We start from the raw sequence: 15519 nt of genomic DNA, 5'->3' as shown, positions 1-15519 counted from the left end.
TTCGGTATTAATTTTGAATTTATATGGCCAAACTATTGACCAGGTCGAATCTGCTTGATAACAGTATTTTTAGAATACTGTTACTTAGTACTTACGTAGAAGTTGTTGATAAAACGTGGAGTCTCTTTCTTGAGAGAAAACAGAATTAGGGTCTATGAAAAGATGTTTGCAATTGAGAAGGGATTTCCCTGTAAGGGTTCACTAACTACAATGTGTATTAGACTTACCCTGAAGGTTTACTCATTTGTTTGTTTGTTTGTTTGTTTAGAGGGTGGGCAGAGAGAGAGAGAAAGAGAGAGACCAAGTAGGCTCCACATTCAGCACGGAGCCTGATACGGGGCTCAATTCCATGACCATGAGATCATGACCTGAGCCAACATCAAGACTGAGCCACCCGGGCACCCTTAGACTTACTCTAGGTAAGAGAAGTCACTAGCATAAAGGAACTAGCATAGGAATGACAACACGACACAAGAACTATTGTTCTTGACAAGCTCTTGACAAGAGCTATTTTTCCCCCCAAGTTTTCTGATTTGTGACACTGTTATTATTGGTCTCACTGTAACTTTCTTTTCCAAAATTTGTTATGAATGATACATTTTAACATTATTATTTATTAATAGTTTTTCAAGTTTTTTTTTTTTTTTAATTCCAGTTAGCTAACATACAGTGTAATATTAATTTCAGGTGTAGAATTCAGCGATTCATCACTGACATACGACACCCAGTGCTCATCACAAGTGCCTTCCTTGGTACCCATCACCCATTTAACATATCCCACAACCCGCCTCCCCTCCAGTAACCCTCCATTTGCTCTACAGTTGAGAGTCTGTTTTCTGGTGTTCCTCTCTTCTTTGTCCCCCTACGTTCACCTGTTTTGTTTTTTAAATTCATTAATACTAATGTTTTTTCTTGCGACTCTCATAAACACCCTTGAAAAAACTGGAATTACCACAGGATGTTAAAATATCAACATTGGAAATACCAGAGTATAAAATTTGTATTTGGAAAAAAATGTCACATTGGACAAAGATTTTTATCAGTATCCAATTAGTTTGGGCTATTAATCCCTAAGGTATTCTACATTACCTAAGTTAAAACAAGATGTTGGTGTGAAAGTTGGGGAGAGGACACGAGAGGGGTTAGAACGTAACACACTATGTGTTTGCTCCCTTGGATCTGGTTTAGAGCTCATCGAAAATGAGCCAAGGACATGTATTTTATGGTTCTGACCTAAATTTGAGTCATTCCATTTGAGTCCATAACAAAAATAAGGTTTAAACTGTTGCAAATGCACAGCTCAGTTCCCAAATCCACCAACAAAAGTGAACACAGCCAAGGAATGAAGGAGATCAATAGGTCTGGAACGATTAAAAGGCAGTAAAAGCAGCAGCTACTTTGACTTCAATCCTCTGTGTCTTCTTTAGCCTGAACTCTAAACGTGTAGTTTAAAACCAATAAATTTAGAATCTAATTATCCCCCCCAGAACATTGTGTGCGATGCTTATCACTCTAATTCTGTTGACTTATGTAAAAGAAAATGAAATAAAACTTTCAAAGGGCATAAGGTTAACGTTAATGCAACCACGCCACCCAGTGAATATGCCGTGCATACAAAAATGTTCCTAGAATTTAGCATTTTCTTTAAAATTAGTGCATTTTCAGTAGACCTACAGCCCCAACTTTTCCTATAAAATCATGCACTAAAATAGTAGTTCAAAACAATATAAGAGCATTATACATTTCTACCTACTCATGCAGAATTACAGTTAAAATGTTCAAAGGCTAGTCCAACCCTTGTAAATAAAGGGTTTTGCATATTCGATGTAACCTCTAATGTTGGCAAGCAATAGAGGTTAGATGACAGGTGAAGGAGGCCCATTGTTTTCTGTCTTATGAAATGTTAGGCAGGCACAAAACAATGACATGCCTTTGCAGTAGGAAATGTTGTCTACACCTCACAATAAGAAGTTTCAGAGATTTTGTCTGATGCCATTCAAGCAACATGAGCTCATAATTTCACTTCAGCTTGCTATTTGTGGTTAGTCATCATTTTTAAGAAATGAATGAATATTATTAATAATTCATAGAAGTGGGTTGAATAATGGCATCAGTGATACAGCGAAATAATTTGTGAATTAAGTGATGTGATGTGGTCAAAAATGCTGTCATGATTTCAGGTAGGATTACTATCCTACCTTCTACCAATCAGGCCATAGATATTGTTTTCAGTTTAAAGTTCACAAAAATTGAATAGACAACTTTTTTGGTCATCCTTTTATTTTGCTTAGAAATATAAGCCCTCTTAAGAGGGGGACGTATGAAGAACCAAACGAAGTACAATAAAAACCTCCTTTCACTCTGACCCCCCGTTTCCCTGCTCAGAGGCTACTACTGTTATTACTACTTTCTTTTGTTAGATGAATCATGTTTATTTATTTATTTTTTAAATGTTTATTTGCTTATTGAGAGAGAGAGAGAGAAAAACAGTACAAGCGGGGAAGGGGCAGAGGGAGAGGGAGACACAGGCTCCAGACTCTAATCTGTCAGCACAGAGCCCAACGTAGGGCTTGAACCCACAAAACATGAGATCATGACCTGAGCTAAAGTTGGAGGCTTAACTGGCTGAGCCACCCAGGCACCCCAGATGAACCATGTTTAAAAAGGAATAGTTAATTTCAACAACAGACGTTAACGGGGTGTTCAGTTTGTGCCAGACGTAGCGTTAGGTGCTAGGGAATCAAGTCATTAAGAACCAGCCCCGTGAAGTGGTTGAGACAGACACAAAACAGATCATTTCCATGTAACATAAACTTTTATTTTTTTTAAGTATGCAAAGAATCCACTGATCTCTTCCAATTGTCATGTATCTGGACATTTTCATGTGGATCTCCCACAGGCATCTCGAGCTTGACAGGTCCAAAACTCAACCACCACTCACCACCCAAAATGAGCTTCCCTCTGCAAATCAGAGAATGACACCCCATTTATCCAGGTGCTTGAGCCAGAAAACTCTCGCTAAACAGACATTTATCAAGCATCTACAACAACTACGGACTTGTGCTAGGCTATGAATATATGACGGTAAATAGGGTAGTTCTTGTCTTCAGCAAAACCTGTTTATGAGACTCTGTCCTTGCTTTCTCATACTTCTGCCCTCCTTGTCCAATCAGTCATCAAGTTCTGCCTCTTCTACTTCTTAAATTCCTCTGAGACCTATTTCCATTACACTGGCAATACCCTAGGACAGGCTGCCCTCTTCTTTTCTCTGGATTACTACACTGATGTCCCAGTTGGTTTCTCTCCCTCTTGGACTGGTTTCCTTGCCAATCCTGAATTCCATTTTTCTCACAAATTTCAGAGTCATCATCTAAAATACAGACCTAATCATGTTTATATTAAACCTAAACCTACAAACTTTCCATCACCTTTAGGAAGAAGTCCAAACTCCTTAACTAGTCCTAACTCCTTATGACTAGAATACTCTTCATGATCTGGTCCCTATTTACCTTCTCAGTCCTGAGTCTACAATCTGTGTTCACAGACTGTGCTCTCCTGTCATGCGTGGGCCTTCATACGAGTTGCTACCTATATCTTCAATGCTTGCCTCCCCTCCACCCCTACCTTTAACCTGGCCAATTTCTAGATATTCTCAAGCATGAAGCCAGTGAGACTGAACTGCATTAAAAAAATTTTTTTTTATTACTTGCCTCCTTTCCCTATGAGAATATAAGATTGGTCAGGTCAACTATTAGATTGGTTTTTACCACATTTGTTTGTTCACTATTCTATTTCTAGTATCTAGCTCAGTATCTGGCATAAAATTAGGGGCTTAATATTTTTGTATGAATAAATGATTGCTGGGGGCAAGTCAACTAATTCAGACTGTGGAATAGGTAAAAACTTCTTGAAAGACATCTGAAAAATAAGTAAGGATAAGTAAGAGTCAGGCAAAGAAATCAGGATAGTTCAGAGAGTCAACAAACATAAGTCTCAAAGTATAAAACAGCCTCATGAACGGGAAGTAGGTGTGATGGGGAGGTGAGGTTGGAAACATAGTGACAAGATCATGGAGGTCCCAGCAAGCCAGGCTATGGAGTTAAGACTTGATGTTGGAGGTGAGAAGAAGGATGGGCAGAAGAAATCTAAGCAGACAAGTGAAATGGTCAGGTTTACATTTGAAACTGATCATTCTGGCTGCTACTTATAAGATGAAGTTGGGGATGTGGGCAGGGGTGGTAAGGCTAGAGACAGCACTGAGATAGTTGAAATGAAAGGGTCAAGTTAAATTTGGAATGGCTCATGCGCCCTCCCAATGTAACTATTTAGAAGGCAAAGAAATTACTGAAGGAGTCACCAGGAGGACATGACCGCTGGTTGACCTACGAGTTGGACGCTGGCAACTGGAGGCTCCCCCCTGACCACCCTGCCCGTCCTTGGAACGTGCATCCAGCTTGCCTTCCCCCCTCCCAGAGGAGGTTCCAAGGACACAGCCTTGTGACAGTGATGTGGTGTGGAGAGCCATCTGGATTGTATATGTGACTGAAGGATTCTATATAAACTGTTAAGATTTGGCAGGCAAGTGTGGAGGTCCACTCCTCTTGTGGGCACCCAAGACAAGCCTTGTGTGTAAATTCCCTTGCCGATTCAATGTGCTATGTACCAACCTGGAGTGGCCCATCTCCCCCAGCCCTCCAAGTATGGGTCTGGTTACACCCAGGTTACACCCGGCCAAGGAGTTTGTGAACCAACAGAAATAAAAGCCTGAATCTCAAGGGAGAAGTCAGGAATAGCAATAGATTTAGGCTCCATGAGCAAACGGATTAAAAAAGTGAGAGTGGATGATAATCCCAAGGAGAAAATATAGACAAAACAACAACAACAACAACAACAGGTTGGAACTTACACTGGTTAAGACAGAGAAAGAGCCAGCTAAGAAGTGGGAGGCAGGTAGAAGAAACAGGGAGGGAAGCAAAGGGAATTAAGTTTCAAGGAGGGTCTGTCTGCTCTATGGTAACAAATGTAGCCCAGAGGTCTAGAAAGAGAAGCACGATGCATAGCATTGGTGGAGGTGGTATATTTCATTTTCTGAAATAAGCAAGGAGGTACATGTGGCAGGGAGGGAAAGGGAGAGGCAGGAATGTGTTGCCTGATGGCTTGAGTTTTCTCACTTCCCTGGAAACAAGACTACAGGGAATGTGTGTGGCCCCTAGACAATCTCTGTTCACATGAATGGGTGCCTGATGGCAAGTAGGGAGTAGGATCCAGTCTTAGGATTTCCCCTATTTTCTACCACCCTAGACCAAGTGAAGTGACTTTTCATCCTTACTTATCTCCTCCAAACAAAGCAGAGCAACAATTTGGAACCCAGCACTTAAAAAAGGGATTTACTTTAACCCAAAGTACTAGCTTTGTGTTACAGGATGCCATCGTCTAGCTGAGCATCCCCATCACGTGACTTCTGTTCAGTCCTTACAGGTCTGTCACACAATCTCTCTGCACTCTAGGGAGGGAACATGAAATGGAAATGAGAAAAGGTACAGGCATAAAAACTGCAGGTGAACGTGCATGTGTGTGAAGTGCTTGAAAAATACCTTTGGCCACACTGGCCCCCTCCTCCTAGAGAGAAGGAGGGGCTGGGAAGGGGTTGAGGGAAGTGGTAGTTTGTTACAAAGTTTCCTGAAAGCTGTTAAGATGGGAAACTGAGGAATGATAAATTAAAGGCGTGTCAAGAATCAAGAGGTGAGCTGAAGCTGGAGACCAAGACTCTGTCACCTGTCCCCGTGTATTATTTCCTCGAGGGTGCCAGGGTAGGGATTTGTGGGATCCATTCAGGGGTAGTTTTGACAGCACCCGGGTCAGAGGCACTGGACGCAGGGAGTTTGGATGCTGATAAACCCTGCAGTTTAGGCTGGGAAGGGAGGCAATGGCCTGAGGGCTAACAAGGATAATGAAATAAAAGTATAGATATTAGAGCATGTGAGGGTACACAGGTACCGAAAAACAAGATGCCACAGTTGTAAAGAATGCTATAGGTTTAATTGTCTGCTGTAGTTAGTGTCTTTCTGGATGATGATGGAAAACTCTAGAGATTTCTACCCTTCCAGTCTCTACCTCACTACCTCACACTGCTCAGTGGCAGGCAACTGAATTTCTTTTCTTTTTAAGAAATGTTTATTTATTATTGAGAAACAGAGACAGAACATGAGCAGGGGAGGGGCAGAGAGAGAGGGAGCCACAGGATCAGAAGCAGGCTCCAGGCTCTGAGCTGTCAACACAGAGCCTGATGCGGGGCTCGAACTCACAAACTGCGAGATCATGACCTGAGCCAAAGTCGGATGCTTAACCGACTGAGCCACCCAGGCACCCCTGGGCAACCGAATTTCTAAAAAATCACACTTACCCTTGTAACTGAGTTGATTTTAATAAATACCCATTTGCTTTTTCACACTTTTCATTCTAATAGAACTACCAAATCGCCACAGCTCTGGTAAAATTATCCCCCAACTGAACAGTTATGCTGTAGAGTTCTCTTGCTCGTCCTTCACCTCAGTTTTTCCTCCCCCATTGGGTCCATTCTCTTCTTGGCCTACACAGAGGTCACTCTTTTCTCCTTTGGACTCTCAACAGTTTACATATTTTGTTAAGCTCTTACCATTTGCAAGATATTTTACCAGGGACCAAGTATAAATACTATCAGTCAAAAGAACAGCTAACATTTTTTGATTGCCCACAATTCTTTCTTTCTTTTTTTTAATGTTTATTCATTTTTGAGAGAGGAGGGAGGAGGGCACAAAGAGAGAGGGAGACACAGAATCTGAAGCAGGACCCAGGCTCCAAGCTGTCAGCACAGAGCCTGATACAGGGCTCGAACCCACGAACCATGAGATCATGACCTGAGCAGAAGTTGGATGCTTAACCCACTGTGCTACCCAGGTGCCCCAAGGGCCCACAGTTCTGCCAGGTACTTTATAAGAACTAATTCATTTAATCTTCATGACACCCTGTACGTTGAATAGGAAGGTTATCTCCATTTTTGAACAGGTGGAGACCAGCTTAGGTTAAACAACTAGCCTGAGTCCACATAGGTAGTAGTAGGTAGTGTGATTGGGGATTGAACCAGCTACTTCTGATTCCAGACCTGTGCTCTCTGTCCTTCAGTGTCCCCACTTCCCCTGCCTCTGAGGAGATGTGCTCCCGTAGAGGAAGTGTATACACAAGTAATGAATTTGATTTGGCAAGTGCCAATGAAAGGTCGTTTTTCTCTCCTTTCCTCACTGACTCTCTGAGATCTCTAATATTCTATTTTCCTAACCTACTTTTGAGTTTTACGAAAGTCTGACTTTGAGATTTACCTAAGTACATGGGCTTAGATAGGGGAAAATTAGCCCTCAACTACTTAATATGGAACGTATTTGTTCGAAACGGTATAGACTTCTCTATGAATACGCACAACAAAGCACCAGAACGTCTACTTCCAACACAAGATTTTCAGCATTTTCACTTTATCCAGTCCAGACTCCCCATCCAACATACGACCCTCACCAGCTAATACTCTACCCTGCCTGCAGCCAGACGCAGGTCCTATTATGGCCTCTCCGTGTCCCAAACCGCCATAAAACTTAAGGACTTCTCCAATGACATCTAGTCCAGTCTGCAACACTCTTGGCTTGTGATCATGTATGAAGGGCCCTTCACTGGGGGACCGGCACGTTTGGGGAACAGTTGGTGCTGGGCAGCACCTGCAGCGCCTGGCTTCTATGGAGAGATGCACGGAGGGAGGGAGGAGCTAAAATCGGGAGACCTGGGTTCTGCTACAGACAGTGCCGCTTACTGTCTTGGTACAAATCACTGCTAACCCCCGTTCGCCTGTCGGCAAAGGTGAACGGCTTTGACCAGACGTACTCGTGGGTTCCATCCACCTCTCGAAGTCGTGCTCACCAACGCCGGATCAGGGGGCCTGTGTCAGGATACTGGCCGTGCTACTCACAGACTACCGTGCGCGTCCTTGGGCCAGCTCCATAACGTCTCTGATTCAGATCCCTCATCTGATGACAGTATCTATTCGCCCCTCCTTCCTTCCCCCTTTTAATGTGGCCTAACAGAACGCGTGCGCTCACGGTCAATATCAGATCATCGGTATTATCATCACCCTGGGACTCACCCTGCCCCACGGGGAGCCCTACATCCTCTCCCTTCTCACTCTGAGCTTGGCTCAAGACTCTAGGACGTCTTCGCTGGCTTTTGCTCTTCACCTTGGGCCCCAGACGCTCTCAAACGTCCGGGGGAAGGCCGCAGCACCCCACCCCCTAAACGCCCGACCCTTCCGGCGAGCCGCGACGCCCCCACGTCCTGCGGACTCCAGGTCCGACTGGACGCCGACGCCGCGAAAAAGGGTTCCGCTTGGAGTCGGGCGCGCTCGCTTCGCAGCACAAGCCCCGCCCGCCTGGAGTCTGTTGAGCCTTACGGGCACCCGGCGCGGCCGCCGCGCAGGAAGTGGGCTGGGCGGAGGGGGCGGGACTTCCAGGAGGAGGCGGCAAGTTTGAAAAGCGTCGACGGTTGTTGTCGGCCGACTTCTGCCTTCGCCTGCAGGACCTCCCGGGGCTCGCTGCTCTCCCGCGGGCGGCTGGCGCGGTAAGTGAACGCGAACGGACACGGGAGGACGGGAGGACTGGAGCCCGGACGCCGGGCCTGGCAGTGTTTTCGTTGCGCGCAGCGCTGGGGAGGAGGCCGGAGAAGCCAGCCCCCGGGAGGTGGGGGCTCTTTGGATTTGGCGTTGGTCCCAGAAACAACCTAGGCTCCGTTCCTACGAAACGAACGAGTATCGTCTGGTGCCGCGTAGACTGTGTGAGAAGACACTTGAGCTGAAGCTGGCCGTGTGCAGCTTGTGTTTATATGTACTGTTAATCCGCTTATTTAGAAGGCGGTAGGGTTGAGATGCTCATCAACTTCCTGCAGACCTCCGTTGCTCACACATCGCTTACCCACAAAATCAAGAAAGGCAAACATACATACTTAACCCAAACGTCGAAGGAAAGAGCCGTACATGTATGGCACTGTGCCTGCGTGGGACGATCCTTTTCTCTGAACGACTTCGGGAAACTTTTTACAGTACTTAATTTATTGAGGTTGAGAGTCATTTCTGTTTGTTTTTGTTTATCGCCTTTGCCTCCCGGAATTTTGACTTCCATGAACTAGTTTGTGTTAGCAAGACGAAGTGTGTACCATTTAAGAGGTATTCTGCCAACGTCTACTCGGCCCAGCGTCTTTGGTGTTGCAAATACATAAGAAACCGGAGTGAGCATTAGCAGATAATCTCTGCTTCCTTGCTAAGCTCTCTGAGGGTCACTCTACGTATATTATTAGGTCATTTGTATGCTTTATCCCAGGAGAGAGCTCAGACGGTGTAGGTGGGAGGCCTTTCCCCCCACCGGCCAAAAATGAATCGGAACTGAAATTGAAATTGGAAATGGCAGATGATTCCAAAAAGAAGCACTGGGAGTTTGGGAAACATCTTGGAGGAGACCAACGTGAAACAGAAAAGTCATTGAGTTACTAAATATTGGAAGGTTTCAGAAACCAACGCTAAAATTTGAATTTATGTGGTGGGTAGGGTAATTGAAGTATTTTTGTAGCGATGTTACCTGAGGCATGTGATGTTTATAAGGGTTAATCTGATAACAGAGTGTGCAAGGCAGAGAGGAGAAGGATGTGCGACAATGATTACGAAGGTCTTTTACACCTGCTCTTTCTCTAGCGTGACGATCCTTGATCCAGATGTAGCTTGTTGGTTTTTAAATCTGTGACTTAGATGAAAATGTGGAATGTGTATTTGTGCTGAAAAGGACACCTAATATGTGAGGTGTGTCAGGATTTGGAGTCAGAAAGATGCGGGCTATGGAATGAAAGCTTGAATTTATGAGGGTCAGTGATGGGAAGTGCAAATCCTCGCCTAAGGTTCAAATAGTTCTCTAAGAAAAACATGGAGAAGTCCTGGCTTCATAAAAGTGGGTCGCACTGGAGAAGTTCTGGGAGTTTTTAGTTGATCGTGGGTGTGTGCGTGAGTGTGTGTGTGTGTGAGAGAGAGAGAGGGAGACAGACAGACAGACAGTAAGTGCTACAGCGGTAGACCAGAGCAGCAGTGGCCAGGGTCACTGTATTGATCTGCTGCCCTCGACAAACCATCTCTGGAGTCTCGTGTTCAGTTTAAGCATCAGATTTTAAGAAGACATTGACCACAAAATAGTTGGTTTTAGAGGAAAGTGAGTAGAACGGTAAAGTCTCCAAAGTGATGTGTGAGGAGCGACTATACTTACATCATGCTTAACCTTAGAGAAGAGGCGGCTGAACAGGGACGTGGTAGCTCTCTTCACACTTTTGAGAGTGGTGTCACGTAAACAGAGATGAACATGCTCTTTGTAGCTGCACAGACTGGAAAGGGGACCGGTGGGTGAAGGTTACAACGCACGGATTTCTGCACAGTCTGCCCAAGAGTTATCTGATCGTTAGAGCCATAGTGAAGCGGGAAGAAGTTGCCTTGAGAGTTAGCGAATTTTGTGATGTTTGCACGTGTTCAAGCAGAAGTGGGAAGTTACTTGCCAATGGTCTTTCAGATTGGCTTGCTACGTTTATCAGAGTTGAGGCAAGTTACCGAAGCTGCTTTTTAACTGTAGTGTTCTAAGAAACATTAGGAACCTAAGGAATTGGGCGTCCAGAATTGTGGGTCACTTCAGTTTGTTTGCAAAATGGAACGTAGCCACACGGGATCTCCTGAGTTACGCTACTGCCTTACAGAGTGGGGGGTCCGTATGTAATAAACCGGGTGTTGTTAACTGAGTGGCGGAGGCAGGAGCTGCTCTCCGGTGCTCCTCCTGCTGTGTTACCACTACTGCTGTTCTCCTGGGCACAGCTAGAAATACGAAGAAAGTGAAAAAGCGTTGGCTTACCGGGGCTCCAAGTGTAGTGTCCGTTCTGTAAACACAATCGCAATACGCTGTGGCAGGCGTTAGAACAGTTAAAGGCTCTAGGGCAGAGTTTCTTAACCTCAGCGGTATCCACAATCGGACGGAATAATTCTTTGCTGTGGGGGGCTGCCCTGTGCATTAGGTTGTTCAGCAGCGTGCTGGTCCTCTGCCCATAGGTCCCAGTAGCGCCCCCACTCCAGTCCGGACAACCAAAGATGTCTTCAGACATTGCCAGATGTCCCCCCACTGGGGCGGGGGGTGGGGGGGTGGGCGACATTGTGGGAACTACTGATCTAGGGGCACAGGCCGGAGTACCTCTGAGGGCCCTGAGGGGCAAGTGGTTTTTGTTGTTGTTTTTAAAGTTCTCTTCTCCGGTGATTGGAATGCCTTCCAGTTGCAGCATTCTATTCCTCCTGTATTGTTTCCCCTCTCTTCTTCCTATGTGCATCTTAAATCTTATTACCCGTCTCACTATGTGTACATTGCATAGAATGTAAGGTCAGAGTTCGGTTTTATTATGTGCCCTCTGTTGCTACTGTTTATATACAGCTTCTGCTGATAGGGTTGCCTCTGTATCTTGGTTTGAAGAATAATTCTCAGGACCAAACTTGTTAAACTCCATGCCCCCCAAATTTAAAAAAGAAAAAAAAACATGCTTTTTCAGGTATATTCATGCAAAGTCCTCTTTCCCATATGAAAGAGAACAGCGTTAGGAAACTTAGAGAACGATGGTGCCATTTCAGAATAAAAGATATTTTAGGATCCATATATCCACATTTATAATTCAGATGTATGATGTAGGATTTTTATATATATGCCATTTGTGTTCTCTTCCTGGGATGTTTGATGATAGTTATCACTACTATGAATATTCAACCTCGGCTTGTTAATTTTACTCCTGTTTATCAGCTTCTGGATCAAGAGATCAGCTGCTCTTGCCAGGTTACTGATCTTTGTTTTTCTTCCTTCAGACTCAGGCTAGCAGGACATTCCCAGGATGGAAACTTTGTCTTTCCCCAGATACAATGTAGCGGAGATTGTGATTCATATTCGCAACAAAATCTTAACAGGAGCTGATGGTAAAAACCTCTCCAAGAATGATCTTTATCCAAATCCAAAGGTAATATGTGATTTGCATGTGGGTGATGGCCTTTAAATACAAATGAAACTACTTAGGTCTGCAGTGTTTGTGGAGAAGGGCATGTATGCTACCTTTTGATGTAAGCCAGTCATTTTAATCCAGAAGCAATCTCTCACTTCTTGTAATTTTAAAATAATGTTAAGTCTGTATCTGGGGTGACTTCTACATTTCCATTAGGAATTCAATTCTTTAATATGGTAGTTTTCTTTAAAAAAAAAAAAACAACAAACCTTCTAAATCATAAGCGTATTAAAGTATATTAAATTTTTTATTATTATTGGAGTGGTGGTCTGAGTGCATTATTTATTGGTAGGGCTTGAAGGAACCTATTCCAGGTGGTTTCCAACCACAAAAAAATTGTTTAGAAACAATTCTCTTTGGAAGCTTGCAGATTAATTTTCTTGCATTGTGCCCCAAGGGGGGATTGAGTTGTTTTGACAGGCATCGTTCTTATTTCTTTAGTTATTAAATGCAAAAATGAACTATTTATGTGTCACAGAAAATCCCAGAGTCTCCTTCCATTTTCCTGTGTTGGTCTTGAAGTGATAACATAATAAAACCTGGTTTAATGATGTAGAACTCAAACTTGGTGATCTCAGTGCCTTTTTAGTTCTTTAAAAGGGAATGAATAATCTCCCAATAAATGAACTTGTATATGGAACAGAACAGGTTCTACAGGCCAGCGTTTGGCAACTACTGTATTAGGAAACATTTAAAAAATCCCAGGCTACCCTGTTAAGTTTATATCCCCAAGGTCATGGTGTTCACTTAAACTATTAACATGTTGGGAAACCTTAACATCTAGAACATGAACTAAGTTTGCCCATGGTCTTTGTTTAAAAAACGAAAAGAAAACAGAACACCCCACCCTCAGTGTGCTTTAATTTTTGCCACATGTCCGCAATCTGTTTTGAAAGACTAACCCTTCTTCCCTTCCCTAATGTGGATGGATTGCTTGGATTGGATTGGGTTGGATTGAATATACTTGCTCTCATTCTGTTCAGAAGCTGAGACAAATAATCTTATTCACCACCTACTACATCTGAACAGACTGGTAAGTGTAGAAGTGTGTTAAAATTTGGAAAAATTGAATATTTCAAGGGCAATAGAGCCATTTTGTTTCTCTTTTCTTCTCTGCATCCAGTGGTGACAATATTGGATGGTGACGATGATAGTGACACAGCGTTACAGTCACGCGTCCGAGTGTGAACAGTTGTTTTTCTCTTGTAGCCCGAAGTCTTGAACATGATCTACATGCGAGCCTTGCAAATAGTGTATGGGATTCGACTGGAGCATTTTTACATGGTGGGTTTAAGATGAGGCAAAATTACGTTCTTCTGCTGTATTTCCCTCGTTCGCATCGCATGCTGGTTTCAGGATAAGAAGTTCTTGACTTTGTTTTTAACAAAGTCAAAGGCTTATGTAAAATTAATGTCACCTACAGAAGAATCTTAGGCATAATAGTGGCTTATATTGATAGCCTTAGTAAGACAAGAACAGAAGTAAAAGACTTAAATGGCACGACTCCTCGACGCTGTGCACGTATTCACAGACGTACAGACTGGTCTGCAGAGACAATAATGAACGACGGTGGAGTCTCCACAGATTCTGTTCTCTTCCGGGGCAGGACTCCCAAAATAGGGGAGAAGATATGCACTAAGATTGGGAAAAAATGAAATGAGGCAACTGAGCTTTTAGCAAATTAGATATTTCTAGTAGGAAAGGTCATTTTTCTTAATTTTGTCGTTGTTACATCTTCAGGGCATTATCTGAAGTTTTAACTAAAAATGTAGTATCTTTAGAATCTCACCAGTATGATTACATGTTGTTTAAAAATCAAAGGCTTTGCTGCTTATTTGCTATGAAATCTTGCCAAGGCTTAGTTTCTTTGTTTATAAAATAGGGTCTTGTAAAAATTAAAAAAGAATATGTCCTAGCCTGTCCTAGGGTTCTTGTGAAAATTAAAAAAGAATATGTAGAAAATGCTTAGCCTGGTTCCTGATACCTAATATGCGCTAGCCTTACCCCTCCATTGTTTCATTCATTTGAAACATCTTTACTGAGCTCCTGCTGTGAACCTAGATTATAATATTAGCAACAACTCTAGTTTTGTGCTAGGATCTATATTGTTGGCTGAATTTAAAAATGTTTTTAATGATAATAGGATTATTTTAATCTTAACTTATGACTAAAGTTATCTTGAGGTTGAAGATTTTTCTCGTTTTGTCCAATGAGTGTGTAACTTAGATTTTGTGATGTGTCACATCTAGATGCCCGTGAACTCAGAAGTCATGTATCCACATATCATGGAAGGCTTCTTGCCAGTTAGCAATCTGTTTATTCATCTGTGAGTAAAGTGCTTTTATTTTCTTGGACCACCTACATGCACATGCGCATTACATTAAGCTTTCTTAATGACAGGGTTTCTTGGAGAGAGAATTTCTGTCATCTCCCTCTCCACTCCATCAGTACGTTCAAAATTGCAGACTTCGCCCCGGATAGAACTAACTGCTTCCCTCTGTGGCACTTTGAACCCTGCTTGCGATGGAAGTTTTGAGATGTTGTGAATCTAAAATTGTTGGCAGTGTTTTGAGTTCTTAAAGAGTCCTAGTACCTCTAAGTGTGTGTTGTTTATTAGAATTTATACCTTGGTATGGCATGAATACCCGTAGAGTGTGCACAAAACATAGGTTTCTGTACTGCAGGATTATGCACGGTAGTAGGCTTCTGACTTGGTCTTTTGATGTTGAGAAACATCTCCAGAGAGCTCTCTGAAAATGAAATGTTTATGTCCTATGGTTTGTATATAATTTATGACATTCTTTCTCTCCTTCGTCTTCAAGGGACTCCTTTCTGCCCATCTGTCGGGTGAATGACTTTGAGATTGCTGATATCCTATATCCAAGTAAGTGGGAATTTGAAACAGTTTTTAATATCTGACTCCAATCTCATATATTACCTTTCCATTAACAAATGTAAAAAAAAAAAACTGTAGGAAATTGGCTTTAGAAAGTGTATCCCATTCTTAAGGATGAATTTTTTCATTTCCTATGACTGGAATTTTTTCTTTCGTAGATCTGCAGAAAAACTCTTTTCTTGATCTGTTTTTCTTAACTGCTTACATTTAAAAAACACTCTGTAAATTTGAAAATAAGCTTATGAGTAATATACAAGCTGTGATATTGCATAGCGGATTCTTCATTACAATTTTATCAAATGTAAGAATTACTTTTTACCATGAAGAGAATATCTTTTAGCACTGCTAAGAAGAGCCTTGATATTAGATTAAAATGTCAATTTCTCTTAACTATTTAAATGTCCTTAATTCGTTTGACTCTTTGATATATGTCTACTTACTTTTTAAAGTTTATTTATTTATTTTGAGAGAGAGAGAGAGAGAGAGAGAGAGAGAGA

The 15519-nt window shown here is 42.7% G+C and overlaps 1 protein-coding gene across 2 annotated transcripts in view; it reads left to right on the top strand.

The window, feature by feature from the left end:
* Window positions 1-8516: 8516 nt before the first annotated feature.
* The window catches only part of NUF2 (NUF2 component of NDC80 kinetochore complex), a 36391-nt gene continuing 29388 nt past the window's right edge, over window positions 8517-15519 (top strand). For both annotated transcript variants that reach the window (XM_007075666.3, XM_015534636.2), the window contains exons 1-5: window positions 8517-8634; window positions 11936-12084; window positions 13336-13410; window positions 14376-14452; window positions 14949-15010. In XM_007075666.3, coding sequence (XP_007075728.1) covers window positions 11962-12084; window positions 13336-13410; window positions 14376-14452; window positions 14949-15010 — 337 coding nt within the window. In that variant the 5' untranslated portion in view covers window positions 8517-8634; window positions 11936-11961. The remainder of the gene's footprint in view (window positions 8635-11935; window positions 12085-13335; window positions 13411-14375; window positions 14453-14948; window positions 15011-15519) is intronic.

This window comes from Panthera tigris, chromosome F3 (genome assembly GCF_018350195.1).
Source record: "Panthera tigris isolate Pti1 chromosome F3, P.tigris_Pti1_mat1.1, whole genome shotgun sequence".
In the NCBI taxonomy this organism is placed as follows: Eukaryota; Metazoa; Chordata; class Mammalia; order Carnivora; family Felidae; genus Panthera; species Panthera tigris.
The sequence above is the reverse complement of the archived record's forward strand: the minus strand, read 5'-3'. Positions and strand labels throughout refer to the sequence as shown.